Genomic DNA, 9,318 nt, shown 5'->3' on the forward strand with positions numbered 1-9,318 from the left:
ACTTATGAGCAAAATATATTATAACAATCTTTACTAATTTTATAACAATACATAAAGTATACTCTCTCCGTCCCATATTAGATGCGCACTTCCAACTTTACACGGTGATTAAGAAATCATTAATACATTGGAAGACTTCACCATTTTGCCCTTTGTTTATATCAATGCACATTGAAATGAGTTACAAAAAATACACATACAATATAGGAATGGTCATATTAATTGTAGGGGTAAAATGGAAAAGAATTAATTAATTATATCCTAATTTAATAAGTGCTCAAATAATATGAAAAAAAAATTTTAGTAAGATTCTCATCTAATATGAAACGGAGAGAGTAACAATATAACTTTATTAATGTTGGGCCCGGACAACGCCCGGGCTTTCTTTACTAGTATAATTAGAGAGGTCAAAGAGGCAAGTCATGTTCTTGTAGTGGAAAATTCAAAAGGTGAGCAAAGGAGAAAGCTTTTGTTTTTTTCACAAGAAAGGGAGGGACCACTAACATGCCTTCTTGATATATGAGATTTTGTGATGACACCACATCCCAATATAGTATTTCTCTTTCATAAATTTCACACAACGTATAATGATCGCGGTGTTCAGACTAATTTGCTCATATTTTAAGGGTTGATTTGACCATGCGATATGGTATCATGATATGATATCATAATAGTATAAAATTATGAGATGAATTGAAGTTTTGTGTGGACAAGCGATATAAATTTTTTATGTTGTATATTTTCTCATAAACATAGAATCTCATAAGCTGTAAAACTATTAAAATAACCTCAATTATTTATTCAATCTTACCAAATAAACAAAAATTTATAAAATCGCATAATAAATTATTACAAAACTATTTGTTCTCCACTTAAGTAACTGTTTCATCTAACTTTAATTCAATAAAAAAAATTGAACATAAATTGTAGTGTACTGGTCTTTAATATTACTCAACAATTGGTTGGTGTGAGTCAAAGTGACTATATGTTGGTGACAATAATAAATTTTATGTCGGTGAGAATAATAAATTTTAAAAATGAATGATGTCATTATAAATTTTATTTACATATAAAATAAATTGTTAGTAGATATAAATGTGAGGTTGTTTTAACAAAATATAAACTTGTGGATCAGTTTTTGTATTAGAAATATCTCAAAACATGATATGGAATTCTCATATCATGGTTTTTGAAGAATATGGAATCATGAGATAGAATCAGCGTAAAATCACATATCCAAACGATGATTCCATCTCATGATTTCATATGATGATATGATATTGCATGGTCAAACGTGTGCTAAATAATTAATTTTGTATCTACTATAATTATTGATAGTATGTTCAAATATTTTTAACAAAAGAGTCACTTAAAATTATTAACAAGTAATATCCATACGAAGAGAGATTTATTATTTTAAAATAACACTGATTATCTTTTACAAAAGATCAACGGTGGATATTAGCTAAACTCTTGATATACATGTCCTACTATAGTCTATATACGAGCAACCCTTCTATCTTGTATATGTCATATTGGAATACTTCAAGCATCTTCATTAGTAATTATATATCAAAAGTCTTTTATTAAGAAGTCGCTTGAATGAACTTATAATTTATGACTTAAAAAATATTTAAAATATTATAAAATCATTTTTAAATTATTCTAACTTATATAAACATATTAAATAAATCAATTTAAACTGACTCTAATATTAGATTGCACCACTTAAAAGTGCATGATCTAGTCACATAAATAGATTTCTCATTGTTCTCCCTTTTCATTTTCAATTATTGAGTCTAACCATATCCTAAAGGGAAAAATATAAAAATGAATTATTCTGCATAAACAACTTTTGAAATACTTGCTAATTTATTTGGGATTTTTTTTTTCTTTTGAAAAGTATCATCAAGTTGCTAGAGGAATAGTGAGACTTTTTGACATTAAAGAAGGACAAGACAAGTGGCTATTCCAAGTTAGACAGAAGCAGAAGAATTATTGGGCTGGATATTAGGTAAAAGGAGCTGCCAGGGCCCATACCATTACTAGTGCATGCTCATGTAATTTGCATCCACCAATAAAGTGCAATTTATTTAATTGGGCCTGATGTTTTGTATGTTGTACTCTACTGTTCCATTGCTTGTACCTTTCATTTTCCTTGTATTAATTTATGTCACATACAAATTAAATAAGGATGTGTTCAAATGTCATAACAAGGCTACATAGTGATAAATTTAGAATTTTCACTAAACATGATCCCGAGAGGAAGAGTATTTAGCTAGGAGCTTCTGCTAGATAGACTTTCAGATCAATAAATAGAGTTGAGGTTATAGTTAAAACCGCTAACAGAAAATCATGTTTGGACTTGAACCTCATAAACCACTTAAAAATCAATCTCTAATTTTATGTTTAGGAGATACAATTTATATATATACATAAAAAATAAATTATTTTTTTATATATTGTGTAATTTTTAATCGAATAGGTTCAAATAAACACCCTAACCATTCCTATATCCTGGCCGCACAAACCAACATTTACTAATGCTGACACAAATAAGAAACACTCAAATGAGCAACAGTAATTATTAAGTCATACTAGGTTAAAAAAAAATGATTAAGCATACAGCTATTTAGTTGACAATAATATATATCTCTAATTTTTTATATAATTCTTTTGGAGTTGCTCTAGTTACTTTACAAAACTTGCTTCTTTCTTGTTCACTTTTTCCTGTTTTAGACAAACAAAAGAGGCTATCAAAATAATAATAACCTGAAGTTCTTTTCAAACTAAAGAAACCTTCTAAAATGTCATACTACCAACCAATGAGATATAAAAAGATAACAGTAAAATATAGGTTGAGAATTGACATCTTTTGCATGAGTTTATCCAAACTTAATAGTTACATGACTTATGAATTAGATTTTATCTATGTGTTGAACAATTTACTAAACAAGTACAAATAGGTATTTTCAAACCAATTAAATAATTTTTCATGATAGAAGTCTAAGGTTTGAATTCATACTATTTAAATTTTTACTCCGCCTCTATTTGTCTTAATAATTGATAATCCATGTCAATTATGAGAAATTTTGATTATCTTAACCTTGTTTATGTATTAAGATATATGTTCTTTTCAGTGTTTTAAAAGGCGGGGACATGAGGCGAGGTATTTTATACAGTACAGGGTAAGGCGTAAGCCTCGAGATGCGGGGGCGTAAGTCTCATGGATCTACGGGGCGTAATCTCGTATCTATTCAATTTTATAGTTTTTTTACTAATAAAATAAGCAAAAGTAAATCTTTCAATGATTTATGATTTTTATTTGAGATAATTATTAATAATCAATAATGAAGGAAAAAAGTATTATAATTACTATTTGAGAAATACTATTATACCAATAATAAAAATATGATTTAAAGCAAAAAATGTTTAAAAAATTAATTAAAAACGCACGGGACTACGTTTTTACGCCCAGGACTTACGTCTTATGAATCTACGTCTTTAATTTACGTTTCGGAGCGTTTTTGGTACGCCACGCCCCCAAACTCAATATGGGACTCGCTCCAAAAACGTTTTTGAAAACACTAGTTCTTTTCATTGAATATTTTATTCATAAATAATGTGAGAGGTAGAAATCATGACAGATAATGTGAGACAATTATGTATAGAAATCACGATAAATAATTTGAGTCGGAAAGGTTAAAAACAAAATGGCTTTAATTAGCTCAACTGAAACAAAATTGAAAACTATTTCCCATGAAAAGGCCCTAGTACAAGATGATTCCAATATATGCCATGGGAGGAGATAAGACATGTCCATTTCAACTGTCAAATTTGATATTTCCAACTTGTGTGTGTACTTAAAAACAGAGCTGAGGATAAAGACAAAAACCTCTCAGACCTCAGTCTTCCTGCTGCTGCTGCTGCACCATTTCAGCAGAGAGGCCCTCACTCACCTCATCTCTGACCAAATTCCAAAGCTCACATCCTTTATTTCAAAATCAACCCATCTTCATGTTTTTCTCCCTCTTTTTAATGGTGTCAAAATCTTGAAAAGCTTTTGTAGTCCAAAGTTTTCGTTTTTTTTTTGGTTATGTTGGTAGAAAGTTAGCAATTTTAGCAGTTCTTGGTTTGAGGGGTTTTGAAAAAAACTCTGTATTCCCAAGTTCTTGTTTTTCTTTTCTTATGTAGGTAAAAAGTTTGCATTTTTAGCAGTTCTTGATTTGTGGGGTTTTGAATAAACTTTGTATTCTCAAGTTTTTGTTTGTTTTTTTTCTTATGTTGGTAAAAAGTTTGCATTTTTAACAGTTTTTGGTTTGTGGGGTTTTGAAAAAACTTTGTATTCCAAAGTCCTTGTTTTTTTTTTCTTATGCTGGTACAAAGTTTGCATTTTTAACAGTTTTTAGTTTGTGGGTGGTTTTGGATAAACTCTGTATTCTCAAGTTCTTGTTGTTTTTTTCTTATGTTTGTGAAAACTTTGCATTTTTAGCAGTTCTTGATTTGTGGGGTTTTGAAAAAAAAAATGGCAGACGAAGAGGGTTGGGGTTGGCCACCATCACCAACTGGTTCACCAATGTACTTAACAAAAGATGATCATTGGACTCATTTTGATAACTCTGTTAATGCTGTTTCTTTTGGTTTTGTTGCCACTGCTATTCTCATATCTATGTTCCTTATCATGGCTATCTTTGAGAGGTTCCTCAGACCACCTTCTCCGCCGGAATTGACTCCCTCCGTTGGTCACCGCCGGCATGCAGACATTGAGTCTCAGTTAGGGTTCAACCACAAACTTGGCTATCCTACACCCAAAGTAAGTGTCTTTTAAGAATTTAGCTATCTATATCTTGTTTGTGAACTTTAAGGGTCCTTCTTTTTGGAAATACTCACTAGTTTCTATTTGTTTATCTGATTTTGAATGTAAGTTATTTTAAATGTATCAAAATGTCTTTTAATCTTGCGGTCTTAAACGGGTTAGGTGGAATCTTAGAATTAAAGAGTTGCGCTGAAAAGTAAAACAAATTAATTGAAACGGAGCAAATAGTCTTCTGCTAAATGTCAGTTGGATTATTTATTGTCACATTGACCATTTGGCGTTTTGAAGTTTTTGTATTGTAGCTAATGTTAATTGTGAATTAGTCTAGGAAATGATGAACGGGAATTTGATGTTTAACCTTTTTTGTTTCGATTTTATATGAGTTGTTAGTATTTTGCTTTATTGTTTCTTAGAAAGATAATTTATTTAAACAAAATATGTGTCAATGTATTTATTGTTTAAATCATATAGGTTTTAATATTTCTCTATGCTTTGCAGAATATATGTAGTATTGCAATCTTTAATTTGTGTTACTGTTTATTAGAATGAAATCTGTCCCATCTAAGAAATTGTCATACAGGTTTAAATTCTACTATAATTGATATACCTGTGTGCCATTTTCAGTCACTAGAATAATAATTTCTTGCCTTTATTTCCCTTTTTATTTAACTATTAAAATATTCCATCTATTTTTCTCAAGTTTTCAAATTCTTATGTTTTGGGTGGGGTGGGGGATGGGCTAAGGTAAATATCCCATAATTTTTTGCAGAAACAGTAGAATAAATTCTCATTTCATAAATCTTGACTCATTTTCTCCAAGACTTGTGTCAGTGAGAGCATTTCAGAGGCTTTTAGTGACATTAATGTGGAATAACATATTTGATTCTTCCCATTTGTCCGTCCCTTAGTGGACAGAGTTATTTGGTATCACTTACTAGTGGTAAGTGACAGGTATCTCGTGGAATTAATCGAGGTGTGTAAAAGCTGGTCTAGACACTCCGGTCATCTAAAAAAGAAAAAGTTGCTACTACTTTACAGCAGAAACCCAAGTTGTGGAACTATAAAAGATGATAAATAATTTTTTAAGAAGTCTATGAATTATAAAACTATATATTTGCATGTGCATATTCTTCATATTGTGATACACAAGAAAACACTCGCATTAATTTTGTGTTTGAACAATGACCCTGGCCCCCTCCTTCATTTAAGAAGTTAGCTTTTCAGTTGGTCCCCTTTAATAAGATCTGGGGACTTTATGCCTACTTGTTGTTTTTCTGTTGTATATTAAGTCTTTGCCCCCACTCCTTGTTCATCACCTCCATTAATATATCCCATCACCAGTCACCACCAATGTTAATGATGTCCTCCATGGAATATTCCTGGAGTGGAGACAGATTGCCAACCCTGAGAAAATCTTTGTTTTTTCTTGTTTACTTTATCCAATTCATATTATATCTTTTGAGGGGTTTTGCCCATTTAGTAGTCTTAGGTTGTGTTCGGTATGGAGGAAAATGCTTTTCCAATTTCTAGGAAAAACTATTTCCTTAATAATAAGGAAAATGATTTCCCTAGTGAAGTCACTAGGGAAAAACAAGTTTCACAAGTGGCATTCTGCATTAATTGTATCCTCCCGGTTATCCAACACACCTCATATTCAATCCCACCCCAATTGTCACCATCCCCAGTCTCCCTCTCCCTCTCCACCTCTGATCATATTTGTCTAGATTATATAAAAACATAATCTAATGTTTTAGGATAATGTTTCTTGCTTATTTAATGAACACAAAAAAAAAAAAGCAAGAAGCTCACTTTTTTTAAAAAATAAAAAAGACATTATCTTTTCGTACCAAACGACTAATATTTGGGACCGGAGGAAGTAGCATATCTTCTCTCCACCCTGTACTACTNAAAAAAAAAAAAGCAAGAAACTCACTTTTTTTAAAAAATAAAAAAGACATTATCTTTTCGTACCAAACGACTAATATTTGGGACCGGAGGAAGTAGCATATCTTCTCTCCATCCTGTACTACTGCTACTTGCAATTATAGACAAATAGCTTCCTTTTGCTGTCATAACTAACATTTCTTCCAATCTTTTTCTCCTTGTATGAAATCGACTCTATGTTAAACCATCCGCAAATTTTTCCTTTATTGGGACTTTTGTCCCCCTTCTCTTTATCCTGGTGCCTTTTTGTGTGGAACTTCACAACTTTTAAAATAATTTATCTTCTTAGTCCCTGCTAATCCTTCTTACAGATGCACAAACAGGCTTAATATGCTTAACCTGCTTCAAGTTTAGATACTAAGTATGCGCGTTTGGTTGCAGAATTGATTGGAATTCAGAACCATAATTTTTTGAAGTTGAAGTAATGTTTTAACTTACATTTCACTTGAATTTTGTTTTTAATAGTATGAGTGGAAAAAGATTTTTCACTTGAGAAACTGAGTTGACCTTTTGTGTGTGTGTTTGGGGGTGGGTGGGTGAATTTTTATGTGCTGGAAGGCACTCATTGGTACCCATATTTATCCCCCATAAAATAAAACATTCAGCCTGGATTCCACCAACCAAACATAATGTGAAATGTAAAGGAATCATAGATGAACATGTACAATTAACCTTTAGGAAATTAAATATAGAAAGCTAAAGTGAGTCAGAAGGTAACATATTGTATATTATTATCACACATAGTGATGTTCAGAGTTAGGTTGGCCTACAATTATTGTGTGTTTTAGTACCCAACTAAGTTAGAAGGCCATCGAATAATTTAGCTATGGTTCATTTTGTTGGTTGGCTTATGGATAATCCTTCGAAAGACTTGGATTCATCTCTTCGCGTTCCTTGCTTCTAGCAGCTAAACTACACATACATATATACAAGATCAAACACCTAGTCCCTCTTGGATAACATAACTAAGAGTGGGAGAATCTTAAAAACTTGCAGTATATATATCTGACAATAGAAAGATACAAAAGAGTCGATAACAAGTCTTTTAGCAGTTGGGATTTGTTATATTGTACCTCTTAATCGTCTAGTTTACTTTTACTACAAACATGAGCCTGAGAGCAATCCTCTGAACATATATTATTGAGCTTTCTATGAAGGTAACTCATGTGATTGCATCAGGTATCTACCAATGCCAGAGAAGTTTCAGTCTTGATGCCAGGAAATGACATTCCAACTTTTATTGCTCACCCTGCTCCTGTACCTTGTCAACCGGAACGCAATCCATGGCCTTCCCATCAGCAGAATCCTATACCCAGTGTCATAAATTCCAACTCAAACGTGTCATCCTAGCTCTTCTTAACTTGATGATGCATAAATCGGAAAATGCCAGTTTTATGGAATTATGAACGGTAACCTGAGCATATATTTTGAGTTTCCCAGTTGGGATTTTGGGTTATGTACATAGAATTTTCTCAGCTGGTTTGCTCTTTTTTGTACCCAAAGCTTCAGTAAAGAAATAGCTAAAGAGGTTTTAGCTTGTCTATGTTGTCAATATGTTCCATAATGGTATTCTAAGCATATATCCTCTTGAATTCAAACCTAGTTAGCTGTTAATTCTCACAAAACCTACTTCAAATTTTCCGATTTTTCAAAGAAAAAGCTGAGACGAGAACTATACCTTCTTAAAACCGGAAAAATAACTGCTATAATGTACTTCCTCCGTCCAGTTCTATTTGTCATGTACAAAAGTCAATTTGACTTATTTTCAAAGTTAAATTAGATTGCATTAATTTGATATTTTAAACAAAAAATTTATATATTCAAAAACTATACGAAAAGTACTATAAATTGCAATTTTTTGCATATCAAAATGATGAATTTAGTAAGGGTATATTCAGTATTAGCATATGAATTGGGCCAATAGGGCCAGCCTTCAAATTTCATATGAAGTACAAAATGGGGCAAGGACATAGTTAGCCATCCGAAAATATTGATAACCGAATGACCACATAAAATCAAAAGATATTATAGGCAATATAAGTATATACACTTCTTATACAATATATGCACACATATTATACTTGGTGTATACTGTATGTCCACTAATTTTGGGTATTTAGTAAAGGCAACGATCGAAAATATCCATCTCAGCGAGGATTGACGAATGGGTGTTGAAATTAGTTGATGAGTCAATATTTTCGACAATTAAATCTCTTAAAAGTGGTTGATAAGGGACTTAGGGTGTGTTTGGTATGATGGAAAATGTTTTTCTAGAAAATGTTTTCCTGGAAAACAAGTTAATTTTTGACTTATTTTCTCATGTTTGATTGGTGAGTATAAAATATTTTCCGAAAAAGATTTTTTAGTGTTTGATTTATGAATGAAAGTTATTTTTGAAAAAATATCTCTTTTTTTTACTAGAGTAGAAAATAATTTTTAAATTGAAAATATTTTTTAAGGGAGGGTGGCGGGGGGGTAGGGGTGAGATGGGGTAAAAAATATTAATTTGAAATTAAAAATATTTTTTAAAAATAAACTTTTTTTTTGGGGGGGGGGGG

At 31.5% G+C, this 9,318-nt stretch overlaps 1 protein-coding gene across 1 annotated transcript; it reads left to right on the forward strand.

Moving 5' to 3' along the window:
- The first annotated feature begins 3,765 nt into the window (after positions 1 to 3,765).
- LOC125848028 (uncharacterized) lies at positions 3,766 to 8,307 on the forward strand. Its single transcript, XM_049527806.1, has 2 exons — positions 3,766 to 4,813; positions 7,940 to 8,307. The coding sequence occupies exons 1-2, from the start codon at positions 4,526 to 4,528 to the stop codon at positions 8,108 to 8,110; spliced, it is 459 nt and encodes a 152-aa protein (XP_049383763.1). The 5' UTR covers positions 3,766 to 4,525; the 3' UTR covers positions 8,111 to 8,307.
- The last annotated feature ends 1,011 nt before the right edge of the window (positions 8,308 to 9,318 follow it).

The sequence above is a fragment of the Solanum stenotomum genome, chromosome 12, assembly GCF_019186545.1.
Source record: "Solanum stenotomum isolate F172 chromosome 12, ASM1918654v1, whole genome shotgun sequence".
NCBI classification, from domain to species: domain Eukaryota; kingdom Viridiplantae; phylum Streptophyta; class Magnoliopsida; order Solanales; family Solanaceae; genus Solanum; species Solanum stenotomum.

Bases quoted from the DNA above. Each gene is read 5' to 3' on its own strand.
- LOC125848028 (XM_049527806.1), top strand. From the start codon at position 4,526: ATGGCAGACGAAGAGGGTTGGGGTTGGCCACCATCACCAACTGGTTCA. The intron at 4,814-7,939 runs GTAAGTGTCTTT...TGATTGCATCAG, and splicing joins TTGGCTATCCTACACCCAAA to GTATCTACCAATGCCAGAGA.